Source organism: Antedon bifida, chromosome 9 (assembly GCF_963402885.1).
Source record: "Antedon bifida chromosome 9, ecAntBifi1.1, whole genome shotgun sequence".
Taxonomy (NCBI): Eukaryota; Metazoa; Echinodermata; class Crinoidea; order Comatulida; family Antedonidae; genus Antedon; species Antedon bifida.
Window position 1 is genome coordinate 4,875,393 of NC_136234.1, and position 22,302 is coordinate 4,897,694.

The window sequence follows — 22,302 nt, forward strand, 5'->3', positions numbered from 1 at the left end:
ATAAAACTGATTCCTATTGGATGACAACAGTTCATGTCAAAGGTGACAATATGGCGACTTACAGTAAGTAACGTAAACAAAGATTTCTAAACCAAATCGCATTTGAAAATAGAGTGTGCATCAACTTAACCTTTTTATTATTATCAAGAATTACAAATAAAGTGTTACTTATAAATTAAGAATTAAAAATGGTGTCGAAATATCAGGTCTAACCGGTTAGGCCTTTCCCTAAGCCTACCCCGAAATTTCAAAATGGCATGCTGCTATGCACACAACGGCGCAGACAGGAACTTCACTGCCTGCTGATTTGGCATGGTACTGTACAGGCTAGGCCTAGCCCATTATTATTAAGACATGCCCTGCCTTCTTATGCCTTGGTCTGTCCAAGATTCAGAATCATTTATAAGAAGCGAATTATATAATTCTTAATCTAATTAGGCTTTTTTTTATTTCTGAAGTCATAATTGTACACGTAAAACTACTGTACATTGAACTAATAATAGACATATCTTTTTTACAGATGACGATGGAAGTGTGACATCATCATCTGTTTATGAGATGCATATAATTGAGAAGAGAATGTTTGAAAACATTGCCTGTAGTGGTGCGAGAATTTCAAGCCAACAAAAAGATGAGACGGACTTAACACTTGAAGAAAAAGTTGTAATTCTAAAAAAACTTTTTGAGGAAAAGCCGTCAATTTTTGCTGAAAGATTTCATATGTATTTAACGGACGATGACTTTGTTGCATTTGATAATAAAAAACAACATTATGAAGTTGATTATTATTTGAACGAAGCCAAAAAACGTTTAAGTTCGAAAAACTCTATGGTTGTAAAAAATAGAAGATATGAAGCGCTTCAAAAACTTGAGAAAGACGGTGTTTATTTCGGGGATGAAGCCATGAATGAGAGGGCGCCCTTTATGTACGATTATTACGTTGGGCAATATCAGAGTGAAGCAGAGAAAAAAGAAAGACCGTATGATAACGTACACGATCAAAATTTGAAGTTTTCAACAGTACTGATAGATTTTATGCAAAGGAAAGAAAGGGAGGCTTTGTTTAAACGACAAAGGGAAGAAGAGGAGTGTATGGAAAGTGAGGAGGATGAGGACACAGAGGATGAGGAAGATGAAAAGGAGGAATGGGATGATGATAAAGAGGAGAAAAATACAGAAAACGAAAATGAGCAAAATAATATAGGTCATTAATATTAACTGTTTTTGTTTGGAATAACATAGATTCTATATTTTTAATACTGTTACCACTTGTCTGTGTAAATTGGCCTTTATAGAGATAGACATTTTCAAGTTAATGTTACAACCCAGTGTCATACCATTGTGTTTTGGTAGGTTCCAACATAAAGATACTATAAATATCTCTATGGTTGCCCAGGGGTGTAAAGTGGTTTTATTAGGTTATATGCATGATATGCATATAACCTCTTGATTCTGTCAGGATCTTTATTTATTTATTTATTTATTCTTTCCTTAGCACTATTTTGTCCGTGAATTATCTTGGCATCAGTTTCATCTAGCTAAGTCAATTTTTCAGAGTATATTCCTTATGGCCAGGAATCGATGTGGTCATGTTTTCACGGTGCGCAATCATAAATTACGCGGTCTACGCGCGATTTAATGAAATCACGTTTGTAATCATATCTTCACAAGCATGAATCACTTTTAAACAAAATTTGGTACTCATAAATTTCAGGTCATATTTCATCATATGGCAATATAATTACGTGCGTAGCGCATATAACGCATGCGTACGCGCGCTTAAAAGTTTTAAAATTGTCAAAATTTATTTTCGATGAAATTAGAGTACGTTTCAGGCAATTTTAAGCGTTTAAAAAAATTGCCACGAGTGCGCAGAATTTTGCACGCGCACTGCGCGTTAAACGTTAATGCGCACTCTTTTTGCCCGATTTCTGTTTTACAATCTTTCTTTAATAATATCATCATATTTGATTCACTTTTCAACTCGAAATTGCGTTATACAAGCACGTCAAAAGTGACAGGCTACGCACGTATAAGTTAACAAAATAGTAAAAATATGCTAAATTTTAAAATTAATATATATCGTCAGAATGCTGGGGAACACCTATTTTTTATTTAATTTTCTTGAAGTGTATGTATCATATGTATGATTTATTATCAAATTAAGAGAACAAAAGTTGATTAAGTCATCATTAATTGCATATTGAATTAAAAAAAATTAATTTCGACAATCAAACAAATTTTGACATTTTCTTAGGCCGAAATAACAAACTTAACATTAACTTTCTTTCTTAAGAATTTCATATATTAAAGTTAAAAGTATATAGTTTGACAGTGCATCATTTTTTTAAATTTTTAAAGATGTCATCATAGTAATAAATTATAATTCATTGCGGTATGTAATAATCTATCTGCACCAAAGTGGCTACTGAATAGTAAATACACGGAGGAATCATTCTACATGTTTTAGTAAGTTGCGTATGGCTCGGTGGTCTGTGCTCGTGTCTATAGCATTCAAGGTACCGAGATCGAGCCTCACCTTGGGTAACGAAACGAAATAAGATTTTTTTTTATTATTTGTATTGTTTGTTCAATTTTATTTCTTAGTGTATAGATTATACACATGATTTATAATGAAATCTAGATAAAAAGAAACTTATGTCTTTATTATTATGTAACAAATGTGGTTTATGACATTATACGCAGAGGGATCTTTGATCGGATTGCGATACCGGCTATTGTATTTGCGTTAGTAAGATCCTAGCATATATTATAAATAATTAAAGATTCTGAGAAAATCAATCAATCAATATATCTTTTACAAATCAATTATCTTTATTTTAATAAATGCATATAACCTATAATTCGTCATAGTGACGAATTAAATCTAGTTTTATTTGTTTCCCCTAAGATGATTATGATTGTCTACACTTTTATTTATTTATTTTATTTTAAAACAACTGACAGAGATAAAAACCTCCACTAAAAAGTTGATAAATATTTATTCGTTTGTCTTACAGATGATGAACCGCATTCAAGCCAACAGACCGTGGCGGTGGCGGCTCCGGAACCGATATCAGAAGAAGAGAAACACATGCTTCGACAGGAATTTATGAGTCGTATGCGAGAACGATTCTTAAATGGGGAAGAGGAGGATTTTGATTATGCCAGCGTTGATTTTAACTCAGAATATGATTCCGTTGAAACAAGGACACAGGATGAGCAGGAGAAATATTTTGATGGCGATTGAACATTTTTTTGTTTAAAGATGTATTGTCCCCCAAAAACATGAAAAATGAAGATTAATTAATTCAGACTTTGAATATGTTGTTTTGTAGTTTTAATAAAGTTAATCACTTCCATAGAAAAAAAAATGAAAAAAAATAATGTTTTCACCTATAAATTGACAAAATAAATGGTTAAATTCAACCAAAAACCCACTGGCTGACAGCCAATTTGGACAGTTTGTTCAGGTAAATACTTTTTTTTCGATCCAATTTTTGGTCAAAGTGGGTAACTATTATGTTACATTCAAATGGCATATTCAACAAAAATTTTGAATTATTTTTTCAGGGGGACAATACATCTTTAAGTAACGATTAAACGATGAAATAAACTTTGTCCGAAATTTTGTGATTATTCAATTTGATCAGATGAGCATTGCAGTCAAACAAGCGGCACTGAAATCTATCACCCCTGAGCTAGTTACAGTTGCAAGAGGTTTGGGTCCAAATCATAATTTATAGAGAAATAAACATTAATAGTAATGTATGATTTAATATATTGTACATACTGTACTGCTCAAATGTTAAAATATATTTTCAAAATTCATTTTATCCTGAAGTTCTAGAAAATGTCTTCTTTCAAAATAAATCAATGTATAGCAAATAATAATTAAATATTATAAACTATATATAAATTAATATTATAATCACAGTACTGACCTGGGTATAAGTTCATCCACTAATAGACAAAGTTTTGGAGGACCAAAACGTCAGTCTATACTCACAAGAATCATTGGTGATAGACAAGTATATGTATGTCCATTAGTGTACAGGGTTTTTGTTAAGATTTGATTTTAAAAAAAGAGCTAAAGAATAATTGGGGAGACCATATGGGTATGTACAATTTAAGGAATCCTGAAGCTTAGGCTTAGAAAATAGACAAGACCAAAATAACCACATAAAAGTCTCTATGTGTCTGTCTTAACAAAACCCTGGTATAATATGAACATATGCTTTGGATATAATCAGAAAACGTGATTGTAATACTGTATACACAACATATTTATTTTAATTAATGTACTTCTAATAAAAATGTAATTTATAGAAACATTATGAAATTTAATATTTATACATGCTATACAATTTGTTATATTTCTGTTTCAGAACCCAAATGTTATATTTTCCTATTTTTAATCCCTTTACAAAATGAAATAATCACACCTCTTAAAATGAATTAATCTAATGTTCAGCCAAATGTCTACTTGTAATAATCAAATACCTCGTTAACTGCACTTTTGCGAATACATTAAGTACACAAAATAAACATTTTAAAAGTATAATCTAGCTAAATGCAATAAATTATTCATTAAACATGATTAAATATTCTCCTCAAGTATTTAAAATTATACTTGTAAATCGATCAACTAAGTGAAAGAAAATTAGTTTGAATGCTTGCATACCGACTACCTCCATGATTTATTTAAATTTACTTAGTAAATTCCATTTTAAATCTGAAAGTTGAGTGAAATTTATTCTTCATAAAAAAACTGATTTGGTTAAGATTATGATTTTTTAAAATTCATTCACTTTTTTCCTGAATTTATCATGTAGTGATATGTACTCTATTTATGATATTAAATACAGTAGAACGCCCTTTTGGGACACACCTATTTAGGTGACACATTTTTGTAATGTATAACCATGGTATAACCAAGTTAATCTAGTTCTTATTTATGCTTTAAAATTCAAGCTAATCAAATGGAAAGAAAACTATAAATTCTTCGGCACAAAAAAATGTATAGAATATGTAATGATTTAATACTTCATAAAATAAAACTTTGCAAGAGCTATTTTAACAACTTTTCTTCAACTTCTTTGAATTCTCTTATAAAAGTAATTCCAATTTAAAACCACAATGTCAAAAGCGGTCTTTAAATACAAGTAAATTTCTTGTTAATAGCAGTGTTAGTTTTTTTTACATAAAAACAAAATCATAATCACATTAATGTACATTACATTCTCAGTCATGTCTTTTGTGTTTAATGTGCGTAATCACACTATTTACAATTGTTTTACAAAGAACTAGCAGGTCAAATAAACTAGGATAAATTGGTGTAAACCTCTTAATCTATTAATATTATAAAGAAAAGAAAAATAAACCACTACTTTTAATGTAAACACCCTGTAAATATTGTTGCAAAATGTGAGAAAAATGTATACTACAATTTGTATTTCACTAAAGGCCAGTTCGCACTAGTTTGAATTGGTGTGTTTTTCAAAGCTACTGAAAGATATGCATGTATGCTGGCATCTGATTGGTCAGATTTGAAAGGCACTTGTTTCATATATAAAATTCAATATCAAAAACAAGTGAATTATTAAAGAGTGCTATAGGCACTAATGTAGCATAGAACATGGAGTAAAGAATATTATTCTTTACTCCATGCATAGAAGAACAACTTGTATGAATAAATCTATGTGATTCCAACATAACATGTGATATTGACATGGATGATTACACATAATGTATTTTGCCTGTAACAGTAACACCAGAGTGTACTTTAAAATGGAACATGCCCATTTTTAAAGGTTATTCAATCAATGTGTTCGATGATTTAAGCTCTGTCTACACTATCAAACTTGATGTGACAAAAATATGTGATGTGCCCATATATGGACATGATGATGTTATATCACTACCATATTTGGGCATATCACTATCATAATTGGACACATCACACTTTTTTTAAAATTAGTTTGATAATAGTGTAGACAGTGCTTCATATTGTTTAAATTTACCGCACTCATTCTAAATTATCCATCCGCTTCCGTGTAAAAGCTATGTCATTAATATACATGATATGTTGAGTGACACACCCATGGTACCAGATTCTATGCACTGTATCTGGCATAAATTACCCAGTATCATAGACAATTCTATAACACAGTGTCACATCACCTATTGTATGTATGTTAAGCTTATTGCTGATGATACAGGTGTCACATGTGATACAATATGCCACTGTATTATAGGATTTTCCTATGATATTGGACAAATTACATACAGTATCTAGAGAATTGGCTACATGTGGTATAGTCATACAGTTTGCGATAAATTGTATTATTATATCAGCCATCATCACAAGATACAAGCATAACACAAGCATAACAATACAAAAACAGTATATACAGTTTATGAATAGCAGATGAATGGTAAAGAATAGTTAATATAAACATGCATATCATTATAGCAAACCATATATGGTAATATCACAACCCCCCTCACAGTCCAAAGGCAATTATTCAAAATGCTAAACACATACCCCAGGAGATCAACTCCTACACTTAAATGCATAAAAGTATTATTTTTTGGCGTAGAAATGTAGAGAAAAGTACAAAAACCAATAAAAGCACCTGGCCTAGCAATGCCAAGATTATACCTGTATGTTTGTATCTCATTTAAATACTTAAGAAGCAGCATTGGTTTTAAGCATAAATTTGCTTATCATAAGAAAAAAAAACATAAATGTTAACTTTGTATCATGACAATATTATTCTACTCAAGTTACTGCAGTATTTTGTACTGCGATAACGCATGATGCACATGATAATTTCAATGTACAAAATAATTGCATAAACATGTTTGAGAGCAAACAACACAGAGTTACTGCAGTAATTTTGACATGGTCCCTAAATAAATATATATTTCTTTATTTACGGATCATGCACACGAGAAAGAAGATTTAAGTAGCCAAGGGATTGTTTGACTGACGATCTACTAACTGAAATGTTCTCTCTATTCTAGACTTGCATGTATTTGTATTGTCTTGTCAATTTCTGTCTGGCAAAGTATTATATGTATGAAACGCAATATATGCCAGAATATTTATGTTTTGCTAATATTAATTCGAAACACGGTCTGAGACTATATCTAATCATGCATAACCTAGTAAAAAAAATATATGATATATCTATTAATAAATAAAAAGAAAGGATTGCATTGTAAAACATGAAATATTGAATAAGCAGATCAGTTTCAGACCAGCAGATTATTAACAATAATATTTCTTAATTAATAATTTTTTAAACATCAATTAATTACGTTTTAAAAAATCAACAGAAATAGGAAAGGTTTTTTTTCATAGTTTATGTTAAAAGAGGCCTAAACAAAGAACTTTTTTGTTTGCTTTTTTGAAATAATTTTTTTTTTGCTTTTCACTTTGATCTTGTTTACTGGCCCTTAAACACAAATGTTTTTTCGCAATTTTAAATTGTTGTCAATGGAATAGGTGCCTATCTTGACTGGGTAACACCATTGGTTGTGTGTATTAATTTTGACTTACGAGTACCACACTGGGGTGTGGGTACTAAACTTGGTTGTGTGTATCTCTGGGACTTCTGGCTTGTGAGCCATAGAGCTTCATTGACTCTTTAGAAGTCCTGAATGTTATGTCTAACAACTAAATGAAATTAAATCTCACTTGGTTGTGGGTATCAATTTTGACTGGTGATATCACCACACTTGGGTGTGGTTACAACATACCATTGACTATCACCACACTTGGTTATACTAGGGCGGTACTCCCTGGTTGTACATAGTTACCAAACACCAATAACTGGTAACCGACTAACAATCTGGTAATAGGTATGAATTGAAAAAGGTATGGTAATACAGTTGTTTTGTATAAACAAATTATGCTATGCTCAGCAAAAGACATACTTTAAGTAGCATTTTTAGGCATCAATTATTAGAAAACTTCATTAATTATCTCATAAATTTCTTAATTATTTTCATAATTTTTAATATTTTACCAACAAAAGAGTCACATCAAGTCAGAAAAAATATATGTAAGAAAATAGTATGATAATGAAATTCATTTAGTTTTCTCTTGTATTTGAATATAAACCTGCTTTACTATAGTTCAATAAGGTCAAAGTTCAATAAGGTCGAAGTTCATTAAGGTCAAAGTTGTGGTTGTTTCACATGGACAGTAGCCTCAATTGCTAAAGGTGTCAGCCATTCTTTTGGTAGCATGCGTTCCATAAACGGCATCCTAGCACCAACGGTTGCAAGTCTGTTCACCCAATTTGGTATATCTTTCCCACATAGAATCTGCAATACAATAACAATATCAACAGAATTATGTAGTGTACCCAATATCCATGAATACATCAACCATACCCAGATTGGAAGACGAACCATCACCACCCCCGAAAAACCTTTCCCCATCACCCACTCCACAAGAACATTAAACCAGGAATGTAATTTAACTCTTCCCTGATTAAACCAACAAGAAAGGTAGTCATTTTATAGTAATTTCATATACAGTCAACTCTCCCAATACCGGACTCAATGACAACCGAAAACTCTCCAAAAACCAGACATTTCTTGAGGTCCAAAAGGTCACAAATTTATTTTTACCATTAAAAACATATTCCAAATACTGTACCGGACTTTCCAGAAAACCAGACATTATATTATTATAGACCAGCCCAAAGATGTCCAGTATTGGCAGAGTTATCTGTATCAATTTCACAGTTCCAGTGTAAAATTGTACAAACTGGTCTGGAAATAATCCAGTTTAACATGAACTTGGGATGTTCTGGTATCCCAGGGTGGGCTTATAATCGCACTAGGTATACAAACATTATTTTACCTGTGATAGTTCTTGCGTAAAATGATTACAGTTCTTGTGTATAAGGTGATAAGAGTCACCCGAGTACTTTTTACCGAGACAGTCCACGACCTTCATCACTTGATCTTCTGTTAAGTCCGTCGTTCCTAAACATATACTTTCCCTGTAAAGTTAAAAGTCAATAGTGGTAAACAGGATTATTCGTACAATATGTAATTCAAAGGACTGGCGTTTTACTGTGTACAGCAGGCTTAAAATTAAAGGGTCATCAAATGATCATTTATTTCAAATAAAATAATAAGAATATACTATAACAGACATCCCAGGTCACATCTTGGAGGACCAAGCATATGCAGGGCAAAACCAGACTATTACAACACACTTAAAAGAAGGTAAAAAATAGTAGAAAACACATATCATACATTAAAAAATAAATAAATGATACAACTGAAAATAACAGACAAATCTATTAGGAAGACAATTATCTTGTCTTCAATTATCATTTATGAATTTTTATAATTATTATTTTATCTAACAATAACATTAGCAAATGATGATCCCTGGAACAGCTCCTATTATTTTAATACCATTAACCTATTGTAAATGTACAGTATGCTTGTTTTTTTTTCTTGGATGTTTCAAATAGGTGTGAATGAAATAAATTTTTATTTTACATCTAAATTAATTGTGAGCATGCCAGTTGATTGACATTTGTAATGAAAATAATGATCAAAATATGGATTTTAAATGTTATATAAGACTAGAGCACAATCATCACAGTTGGAGGTCTAAGGACGTTTACACTTTGAATAGACTTCTTTTAATAAACAATTCTATTTAACAAGTATAATGTCTCCACAGTGGCTTACATATCACTATAACACAATTCGATAAACTGCTATTATTCAAGGATGAGTATCCAATCCCAGCAGGCCAATTCTGGATGTTTACCCTTTAACGTCGGACTAGTCTGCTGAGTATTAAAGAGACATAGCCCATTTAACATAGATAATGTCCGCGCAGCAAGCGGGACAAAGCATCAATTGCGTTGTACGCTCTTTTATCTGGTAGATCAAGATCTTCTTTCTAATGGAGTATTTGCTCTTTAAATGGATTAGTACGTAATACTGTCGTCAGGCTGTAGTGTCGTTCAGATCAATACACGTTTCCACTTTGTACAGCAGCAACAATGATTTTGCCGTGACGCACTACACATATTAATATGGTTTTGGTACTAGTGCTACTAGGGCTTTAAGCACTTCACCACCACTGAGTGAATTTTCAAGCAAATTCTATTAAACTACTACATGATATGAGTTATTGGTTCTTTTTGCAAAAACCAACAAATTAGCAAAAAGAACCAATAACTCATGGATTTTCAAAACCAGATGAACATTTTTAATCATACTACATTAGATATTTATAAGTAGTGTAAATAAGAAATAATAATTGCTTTAGTTCACGCCTGAATAACTAAAGTACTGGTCCAACTTGTCCTCTTATTTTAAGCTAGTCAAACCTTTAAAACAAAGAGGCTATCTACCTAAATATCACAGCAGGGATTGACATAGCACTACCATTTTTTCTCAAGTTATTAGCCAAGTTAATTAATTATTATATTAAGTTGATTAAACTGAAAGTTAATTATTTTATCTAGATCTAATTATAGAACTAATTAAGAATTGATTATATCGCAAACCATTATTTTATTTTAAATAATGTAATTATAATCGAGGCAATTTGATTGGTTTGTTTTTAAATTACAATATACTGACTGACCAAGTCAATATTGAGATGAACCATAGTGGACGTCAGACCACATTGATGACGTCACATTACCATGTAATCCACACTAAATGGCAAAAATACAGATTTAAAATTCTTGAATGCAAAAGCAAAAATGATATGGACTAAACGTACAGTATGCTCTCTCTTATAGTATAAGTTATAAATACTACTAGGTACAGTTATAAAAAATTAAGAGGAAAAATTCTTTGTATATTTTGAACACTAGAATTATCTGTACATGTACTGTACCGTTATAGTAAAGAATTTTTAAAAATGAAACTAAAGAATTGTAAAAAGCAATTAAACTGTACTCATCTGGATTTGATAAACAATTTTCCGAGTTTAAGGATGCGATTGAAACGAAACTAAAATATTCCTTCACGTCTAAATACCCAATATACCGACATCCAACTCCTAATTACATAGAGCTTTATTACCAGGAACTAATTCACGTTTCATAAATTATTGTAATTTGTTAGGAAAATAATTCAAAATATTCATAGAGTACACTTTTGAGTTGTAAATTATTGATGGGGAAAGAGTTACTATAATTAAATGTTTTGTCAATAATTTGAGTTACATATTCATTGGCTGACTACTGACAGAATTTAATAGACCACAACACAATATTAAGTAGACTGACTGATCATCTACACGATTTGGTTTCACTGTCCGTATTCAAAGAAGTGTTACAATATAATATTATATTTTCATCCTTAATGATGTTTTATGACGAAGTTTACAGTATGTCCGTATTTCTGATTCAGTCATAATTTCATAATAATTTGTTCACACTGTTTTCAGCCACATATGTTTATACATTCTTTATAAGTATAACTGTCTTAAGCTCTGTCTGCACTATCAAACTTTGTGTGACAAAAAATGTGATGTGCTCATATATGGACATGATGATGTCATATCACAACCATATTTGAGTACATCATTGCCATAATTGGGCACATCACACTTTTTTTGTCAAACTAGTTTGATAGTGTAGACAGAGCTTAAGACCCATTTCACAGTACCTAGCAAATGTTTAAATACACGGCGTCAACATATGTGTTTTGTATTATGTGCAACCCAGTGTGTACAAACTCTTAAATTTTACTAGCCCATGTGAAAGGGGCATAAGGTTTTACATAATAAGGTCTGTTTCCACAGAGAAAAAAACAACTCATTATCATTACTGTACAATGAAGTAACATAGATATAGCTTAAAGTTGATATCACGCATTCAAAATGCCATTCTAGTATCACATTTAACAAAGTCGTTTATTGTATTGGTCTACTTACAACACTTCATATTCATTCCTATTTGACAGTCACACGCAACAGTAAAGCTATTATTATTATTACAGCTATTTAGCAAAATTCCACATTAACATTGGCAGCGCGTAACTAATTTGCATAAAAGCAGATATTAATAGGATAATTATGTTGATAAACAGTATAAACATATGGACTGGAAAGCAATATTTTACAACTGAAAACAAGACATATTACTGTATTATAAAGGCACGGTGAATTAAAAATGCATAATAATCTACACTTAATAGATATGCGTAATCTGAAAACATAGTGTCATTTTAATCATATTCTCATGTGGTATTTCTATATTTAGATATCAACACATTTAGTTGAGTACCACTAACTATACTGTGTTATTGTAAAGCATCAATAATTCATAAATTACAAGTGGGAATCATTTTAACAAAAGACGTTTTCCTTGCGGAGCACTGCCAATTACTTTAATCATTTTTATATAAATGACAACAACAGTTTTGATGCTATGTACTTTTGTATGTGTTTATAGACCACGTTTTCTGGTTCAGGTCACAATAAAGAATCATTAATACTGGGCACTCATCATATGCTCTTTAGGTCAAATTATGTCATAATCGATAGGCATTTTTTGGAATTGGAAAAAGGCTCATAACGCATATTAAAGCCCCCTTCCCTACGTTTTTTAGATCTAATTTAAGATCACAAACTATATTTAATGTAAAAATAACACTATATGGTCCTATTGCGATAACTTTTTTCGTCTTTAAACTGTTAAAAATGTGAAAAATAAGTCGATTCTAATAATTATAGCGGCCCGCTATAAATCCCAAAATGCATTGCGCGCGGATTGATATTTTTGTTTTTCACCTGTAATTCGCCCACTTTTCGATCGATCGTGAGGCCAAAACAAATGGAAGACTCCTAACTTTTCAGCGAAAATACCGGGTTTTCCCCAATTTGTATCAACGGAGTCTGGCAAAAATAGAAAGACAATTAATGCAGCAACTATACAACGTCAGGCTAGGTATATAGGCTAGCGTACGATGTTCGTACGTTACCGATGTTTACCAGCTAGGCCTACAAAACTAAGCCTAGCTAGGCTAGGCCTAAGACCGTCCACGAGAGGTCGATCGCCGCGAGCTACTTAGGTAGTGCATTGTTTCTCACTTTTTATCATAATTTACCATAAAACGTACATTTAAGACAAGGAATGACATGGTTTAATTATTTATTATTTTCCAAAAAACGTCCAAAATTGCAGGGAAAGGGTCTTTAAACTATACTGTAGTTTTTGGAAAACAGGGAGTGGTAAATAAAAAGCATGATACATAAACTGTACTATGGATTAAACAGAATAGGAGAGTGACTAATTATTAACTATCAAAAGTCGCTTGTTTGACTTCGGCCAGACTACTACCTCTCCATTGTATAATATTATGTCTTTAGATTAACGTTATTTCAGAACACAACAGAGAGCAAAAGATATACAGTAATATACAGTACATAAAGTTAAAAAGATCAATTTGATCTTCATCACACAATCAAGAACGGTAATTAAACATAAATTGGAAAATAAATTGCAACAATTAAAACACAAAAAGTTTTCGCGTGCATTGACAGCTGTTGATTCAAATACAATTTACTTTTTATTTATGTTCAGATTTCTAAAATATTAAACTGAAGGAATGTTAATGTCACTGCACGACTTGTGTTACATTTTCTTTATTTAATATAACATTCTCAATAATGATATATGACAAAATGTCTCTTCATGAGCGGTTCATGACATTGTTATTAAAGAACTTGGAAATACAGTAAATTTGTGATCATAAGACGACGTATTGAGTTTGAGTTGAATAAAGATTGTTGGATGTATTCTTCTTGTATTTTCTAATAACAGACTTAAGCTCTATCTGTCTACACTATCAAACTAGTTTGACAAAAAAATGTGATGTGCCCAAATATGGTAGTGATATGACATCATCATGTCCATATATGGGCACATCACATTTTTGTTGTCACATAAAGTTTGATAGTGTAGACAGAGCTTTAAACTTACTTGAACCTAAACTGTTGGCCCAAGTCATCCACGTCACGAGGTAATATTTCAAATATTCCAGTCATTGGAAATGGATGCCCACCAAATGCATATTCTACGGAAGAAAAAAAATGTATTTAATAGATAATGAATGAAAATAAATACTGAATGAAATGTGATGTACAGTATACAGTCAACTCTCCTATTACTGGACACCTTTCTGCTGACCAAATATGTCTGGTTTTCTGTAAAGTCTGGTATTCGAAATGTGTTTTTAATGGTAAAAATGAATTTTGGACCTTTTGAACAATGAGAAAAGTCTGGTATTGGGAGAGTTTCTGGTTTTTAGAGAGTCCGGTATTGGTCGACTGTACCTGAATAAATAAACAAATAATAAATAAACATTCTTTTGAAAACATTGGATATTCATTATTTATCATCAAATTGAAGTCTTTTTGTCGAAAGTTGCAGCGCAGTAAAAAATAATATAATTGTATATTTATTTAATACAGGCAATTGAAGTAGAAAAAAATACTATGAATTAATCATTTAATTTTAAAATGGTTATGAGGAAATCTGTGAGAATAATAAAAGCCACCCTAACCAAGATTCGCACGCGGGACATTCTAATGATTTACAGGCATTAGGAGAACCTATAAAACGACTAGTGTTGATAAATAAATGACAATCTGTAATTAAATGGATAAAAGCCATATCACTTTTTTTTTTATAGAATTACAGTATTATTAAATGGATAATGTTTTTATTTTCAATGTCACAAATGTCATAAATTATTTAATGAATGAATAATGAATAAACTACTGTACCCTCATATAGAATTATTTAAATCAATTTAATATTCACGCGTACAATGTTAATAACAACCCTCATATAAAATTTAATTGAATAATATTTAATAATGAATGAACGAAAATATAATAGATTAATTATTAAAAATGCATTAATAATTATTTTAGCCTCGAGTAGTACTGTAAATAGATAAAAGTTTTGACAATTTCATTTTTTTTCTGAACATTTAACCCAATAACCTGGCTACTAATACAAATTCTACCCTTTTAAATTGTTCACTCACTACTGTAAGTAACTCACATAAATAAATAATGTACTTGTACTACTGATGTTTAATTCAATAATGATGAAAATTCAAATTATGACTAAGAGGGAAAAAATGTTATGATTTGATAAAAGTAAAATCTGTAAAAGACAAGGTGAGTCTTTACCATTCTGAACATTTAATGAGCTGTTTGATTTGAATTTATATGGAAAATTATAAAGAAAAATAGTGAATAACTATTATGTGATATTAAAATGGCATATTCAACAAAAAAAATTAAAAAAATTATTTTTTAGGGGGACAATATATCTTTAAACTAAAAAAACTGGAATAAAAAAACCTTTACATTACAGAAACTGGATAGTAAGATATTGGTATGCACAACGACGCTGACAACATTCAATAAAAATGACATAAAAAAACCAAATAAATTATTCAGTATGGGAAACTACGCGTTTTCTTATGGTTGTGTAGTGAGATAGAAGAATATATTACCACCAGAAGCCTGATGTACATACACTGTGACAGTTGAATGCTTTTGATGTGTGTTATGAATAATGTATGTTTACTATAGAGAGACACTGAATATGTTTTTATCAATAAATGTTTATGACAATATGACAGGTTGCTTTTAAGAAAATTAATGTTTGTGGGATAAATATGTTTGTAATAATATAAATAATGCATTAATTAAGAAGATTTGAATTTATTAAATAGAGACACTGAACTTTCTTTTTTTATCAATAAATGTTTATGACAATATGACAGGTTGCTTTTAAGAAAATGAATGTTCGTGGGATAAATATATGTTTGTATTAATATAAATAATGGATTAAATATAAGAAATGAAAATATTTTGAAATGTTTACTTTCCTCTGCTTTTGTAGAAATAGGAATATATTATTATTATACTACTATTGCTAAGTCCAAAAAAAGAAAATCTGTATGGCAAGAAGAAACCAATTCAAATGAAAGATTTAACACAAATAGGGGACAAAAAATTCCAGTACAGTCAACTCTCCCAATACCGGACACCTTTGGGCTGGCCTACAGTATACAGTATGTCTGGTTTTCTGGAAAGTCTGGTATTTGGAATGTGTTTTTAATGGTAAAGATGAATTTGGTACCTTTTGGGCCTCAAGAAAAGTCTGGTTTTGGGAGAGTTTCCGGTTTTTAGAGAGTCCGGTATTAGGAGAGTTGACTGTATACAGTAGTCTAAAATGATCAAACAACACACCTGATCAGGATTTACTACAATACCGTATATGACCCAAGTATAATCCCATGCTAGAGTAAATGTAAGCCCACTCAATATATTTTCAGTAGGCTAAATTCAAGACACAAGGTAAATCTCATTGTTCATACATTCCGAGTGACCCTTGACACACTACACTCACACAGTAGTATCATTATACTATAGTATTAGATTCCTACAGGTATTAGGAAATGGTTTGACAATCAATGAGCTACTGTACACGATTGGGAGAAAACAAGCAGATATACGGAAGCCAAATTATAACATTTTCTAATTTAATTTTGTAATTAATTTATTCGTAATTTATACTCTATTTACAATTTCATTACATACTCTAGCATGGGATTATACTTTATTCATTCTACGGTATTAAATTTACAAATCCTGGTCTATATTCCAAATGTTCTTAATCAAAATTTTAATTATCAAAATATCATGTAATTTATTTTATATAGGCTTTTGTTTTTCATTAACTTTTCTGTTATTGTTGTATTTTGTGTATTGTATCTGTTCTGAGGCTCCCAAATGATCAGCAATTGCTGGATGGATCACCCTCATTAAATATGGTTCAAATAAAAAAATAAAATAAAATTAATGTTTGAACGTTTCAGATTGCAGTAAAATTGTTAGCTACCCCTACAAGTTAATTAGAAATAAAGATGGCATTAGCTCAAGCCACATAAATTGTACACAAGACTACAAGACTTCCTGTATATCAAAACCACATAATGGTTTACTGGAGCTCTAGACAGGATGTGTTCTTATAGCAAATTTGCGTCATTCATAATTTCATACTATACTTGGTCTTTTTATAATACACTTTTATAATAATTTTAAATACATTTCTGACAAAAAAATACATTGAGCTTATATTTTGTTCTAGAAAAAAAATGAAAATCAATAGAAATATTCATTTTGTTGTCATTACTTTATGGATGATTGGTTTTATCAGCAATGCCTGTCAGAGAATGATGATGGTTGTACCAGTAATAAAATAATGATTATGTCATTTACAAACCCTTATAAATCATAAGCGCATTATGTACAGTATTGTCAGAATATGAACAATATTTATTATTGTTTTCTTTCACTTAACACTGTATACTGATATTGTCACAAGATACAGTGTATGTATTTAATTACGATTGGTTCATACGTTGAACACTCTACTGTACAAATGAACCAAAAGTTTATTTGTATAGACTTACAGTATTTGTATGAAAATATTCATACTGAAATCATGGAGGTATAAAATATTATTATATTTTATACCTCCATGGTCAAATTGAGAAAATCTGGATTAGGTCCGAAACATGAATGACAATGAGAGGCAGAGATTGACCAGTACACAAGGGTAACTCCATACTGTACTGATAGATGCACTAAGTTCTTTAAAGTACACACACAATTCAGATGTATACTGGACCTCCAGTTTTAAGTTCTTAACGGAGAAGACTTGTTCTACCACCAAATCTATGGTCAAACCTCTACCGATAGATGCAATAGGTTCTTTAAAGTGCACACACAAGTCAGATGTGTACACTGGACCTCCAGTTTTAAGTTCTTAACGGAGAAGACTTGTTCTACCACCAAATCTATGGTCAAACCTCTACCAATAGATGCAATAGGTTCTTTAAAGTGCACACACAAGTCAGATGTGTACACTGGACCTCCAGTTTTAAGTTCTTAACGGAGAAGACTTGTTCTACCACCAAATCTATGGTCAAACCTCTACCAATAGATGGAATAGATTCTTTAAAGTGCACACACAAGTCAGATGTGTACACTGGGCCTCCAGTTTTAAGTTCTTATCAGAGAAGACTTGTTCTACCACCAGAAGAATGGTCGAACCTTAGCTGATATTATTGCTACAGTACAGTCTGAGGCCCCCTTGTCTTACTACTCGGCCACTGGTCTTAACACACAAGGACAATATGTTACAAGTTATCAATGATAAATGTCACCAACCTTTGCCAAACACCTCTACACCAGAATGGAAGACTCCAAGGCCTAATGTTGTAGTATAATCATTGATCCAGTACTAATAAGAAACAAAATATTACATAATAATTATTCATAAAACATTCAAAATCACTTAAAAATAATAATAGAAAACAGCATTTATTCAGTGAAATATTGTTATGAAGATTTATTTTAAGAATAAATAATTTAGCATTTTATGAAATTTTAATTAATTATTTCCTATGTTTTTTACTGTGAAATATTTTGAATTGTTTTATTTTAATGTAACTTGCATTAATAATAACTAACAAAAACTACTCAGTCTAATTACAAGCAATACATTAAAGGAAGGGATAATCAATCTTAAAGCTGAGAATACAAATATTAAAAATGTAATCAGAAGTAATGTGACACGTATTAACTAGAAACATTGAAAGATGACATAAAGTATGACAAAAAATAAATAAAAATATGATACAATGTTTTTACAAAATTGTCCCTTTCTGAAAATCAATGTAATGAATTTTTATTATTGTATTGTTTATTAATTTAATGACAAATTGAGAACAAACTCATCTATCAGGCTACATGTAAGATAGTTATTTTTCTTTATATTTATTTAAGGATTGGATAATAAAAGTATCTGTTTCTGTATTTTCAATCAATTATTTTAAGGCTGCTCTGTTAAACTCCTTTTTCTCTTTATTTTCTGCTTTTTATTTCTTTTGTTAAGAGGTTTTGCATAGAGGTTTTGCATAATGTGCTACTGTATATTTAAGCCCCATTTATTATTATCATTATTTAACAAAAATTTAATAAAACATGCTTTTATAAAAGAATTTGGTTACGATTCACAATTTTAATGATTATGATGATTATTATTCATTCGTCATTTTAATGAATTAAGGTCCAATTTAAGAACATTTTTTTGTACCATTTTGGTCTCCTTAAAATTATTTATTATGCATTAACTAATGGCAAAGCACTGTACTATCTTATGTTTATCTGGACAAGTGAACAATTTTTAATTCAAATAGTTGTTAGTCAATTGTTATTAATGTATCAAAATTAAGTAGGAAACTACTGTATGAAATAAATTGCATCTCAGAGTTGAAATTACACTCTTCAAGGATTTCTCGATTCCATAGTATTTTTTTATATTAATTTTATACTCCACATTATGAGTTAATTTCATTATTGATTTACTTAGAAATGGATGAATTCACAATGAGGAGATGTATACATGTAAAGAAAATTAAAGGAGCAGCTATTGAAATTACAGAAAGTTGTGTGGGTTGGCTGTGGTGTATGGCTGTGATGCACTAATTATCTGCAGTCATTTAAACTAATTATATATACTCTGTAAAATGTCACTACTATAAGAAATCATTTGTTACTGACAAGAATGAGCTATTAATGATAACCTTTCAAACAAATTTATTTTGATGTGAATTTCTACTATATTATTACGTATCACACTATTCACAAACTAGTTTGGCAATTTGGCCACAATTTAATGACTAATTGAGAAAGTAAAATTCTTTCAGGGATATTGGGAAAGACGATGGGAAAGACATTTCACATCGTACTGACATTTATGATGATATATTGTCCCCCAAAAACATGAAAAATGAAAATTAATAAAATCAGATTTTGAATAGGCCATTTTTGTAGTTTTAACAAAGTTAATCACTTCCGTAGAAAAAAAATATAAATATAGATAAATGTCCAGTATCTAAAACTACAGTAATCAATTATACATTTGAATATCATTATAATACTCACCATATCATAAACGTTTAATTTAACTTCCACCATAGTGTTTCCATAATGTGTTGTCGTCGTGTATATTGAATTGAGTGACATTGAGAAACAATTTTTTTTTTAATTTAATCTTATGGAAAAAAAAGTTACTGTATAATTATCATGTTGACGTTCTTCCAAGATTCATTATGAGCTAATCTTTTCAAGGTTCCAATTTATCTGCAAATAGAACACATTAACTATATTGGTATGACAAGTCTGTAGGATTTTTTAAAACATAGAACAAGGGTATTAAAATAAACCTTAAGCCTAAAAAAGAGTTTTGTTTAAAATAAATGAATACAAAAATAAACTTAACTTTAGCAACATTTGAATTACATTTTCATTCTAAAAGTATTCAATAATAAATATAGAATTAGTTACAAATAGTACACCCTTAATTTTACAATATATAATTAAAAGCGTATTGCTAATTTGTTCAATTTTGTCAGGTTATCCTCGCCTTTAGAAAGGAGAAGCTAGAGGCTAGGCCTAAAAATACACAGCAGCAGTAAATTCATCAATTTATTTATTTATATATTGATTTATTATTATTTCTATTAGCAGATTTATTAATAAGTACGGAGGCCTAATTATTGGTATTTATTGCGATCACGGAGTTATACCTCCATGTCATATTCCGAGCTACTGTAACCATGTTCCGTTGAACAGTTGTAACCCCAATCAACCCGTCAAACACAGCATTTCCGCAGGTACAACCTCAGGTCTGCTGCCTAAAATCTAGGCCTAGCCTAGCTAGCTGCTCGAACGAACTGAACAACAAAAATTACGTACCAGTTTTAAATTTCTAGCACCTGAAAAGAAGTACTATACTTAATTAACACTCTAATGTGTGTTAATAACTCATCAATGATCGAAAAAACGTTGAAAATGAGAATTAAACACACAAAATTCTTGACACAAAAACTCTGTTGTTATTACGTCTGCTGCATTTTCTTTTTTGCCAGCTCCATGAACCTTTGACCTTTCACCTCATTTTAACCTATAATAAAAAACTGACTGACCGGACCGTATTTTTGAACGGTTAATTGCGTTCCAGAAAAAAAAATTGAATATTCTTGCTGGCCGGCTAAAATTAATTTTTTTAATTTTATCCATAGATATTTTAAGAAGGTTACTACAAATACAATTTAGGCCTAACTTTATTGAGCGTCTATATCATTTTTTTGTTTCGACTTACTCTCTAGTAAGTTTCGGATGTGGGTGACTAGTAGGCCTATTATATTTGGCTTAAAAATGTTTTTAACATTATTTTCAGGGGAACAATTATTATCTTCAATTCATATTTTTAAACATCAGTTTGGTATGTAATGTAGTACTGTGTAAGATTGGCTGGTATTCCTCACACGATGGGAATTATAAATTAAGTTTTTAAATCCAATAACTTGAGGGCGCAGTGCAAAATGTTCTAGTATCGAAATTCAAACTAAAATTTATCCAAATATAAAAAGAATCAAACAAATGTAAGCTATGTTTTTATGTACATGTAATTATAACATGTTAGTTTCATATATATCTTTACGATGGATCTGGGAAAAAACCCAACCTTTAAGAACTTTTTATTTCAATTATCAGGACTTCTTTCTTTAGGTCCTACAATCTGTTGAATATGAACTTTAGGCCTACTGTCATATTTAAAAGATTTTGAAAACAAATTAATAAAGTCCATTCCGATCTAAACTACTACCCTCTCTCACACACTACACACCAAGATGTTTAATAAAACTTCCATTCACACTAAACCAAGAAATTTAATAAAACTTCCATTCACACTAACCAAGAAATTTAATATTTCACACTACTCCAAGTCTTTAATCAAACTCTCATTCACTCTACCCCAAGATGTTTAATAAAACTCCCATTCACACTACTCACAAGTCTTTAATCACACTCTCATTCACACCTCAAGATGTTTAATAAAACTCCCATTCACACTACTCACAAGTCTTTAATCAAACTCTCATTCACTCTACCCCAAGATTTTTGATAAAACTCCATTCCTTCACTGAGATATTTAATAAAACTCAATTCCTTTCCATTCACACTACTCCGAGAGTGTTTAATACAACTTAATTCCCATTTACACAGAGGCTATACTACATGATGCTTAAATCTCTATTCCCATTCACAAGAGATTTAATAAAATAAAAATCCATTCACAATATGTACAGTATTTACCCCATGATGTTTAATAAAACTCCATTCACACTATCCCA

The 22,302-nt window shown here is 30.6% G+C and overlaps 2 protein-coding genes across 2 annotated transcripts; one reads left to right on the forward strand and one right to left on the reverse strand.

Moving 5' to 3' along the window:
- The first annotated feature begins 46 nt into the window (after positions 1 to 46).
- On the forward strand, positions 47 to 4,150 carry LOC144852619 (coiled-coil domain-containing protein 97-like). Its single transcript, XM_078710536.1, has 3 exons — positions 47 to 63; positions 521 to 1,204; positions 3,021 to 4,150. The coding sequence occupies exons 1-3, from the start codon at positions 51 to 53 to the stop codon at positions 3,248 to 3,250; spliced, it is 927 nt and encodes a 308-aa protein (XP_078566662.1). The 5' UTR covers positions 47 to 50; the 3' UTR covers positions 3,251 to 4,150.
- Positions 3,588 to 21,012, reverse strand: LOC144852629 (deubiquitinase DESI2-like). Its single transcript, XM_078710552.1, has 6 exons — positions 20,861 to 21,012; positions 20,048 to 20,245; positions 18,269 to 18,341; positions 13,992 to 14,085; positions 8,882 to 9,023; positions 3,588 to 8,337 (listed from the first exon to the last, which is right to left on the reverse strand). The coding sequence occupies exons 2-6, from the start codon at positions 20,126 to 20,128 to the stop codon at positions 8,188 to 8,190; spliced, it is 540 nt and encodes a 179-aa protein (XP_078566678.1). The 5' UTR covers positions 20,129 to 20,245; positions 20,861 to 21,012; the 3' UTR covers positions 3,588 to 8,187.
- Between the last annotated feature and the right edge of the window lie 1,290 nt (positions 21,013 to 22,302).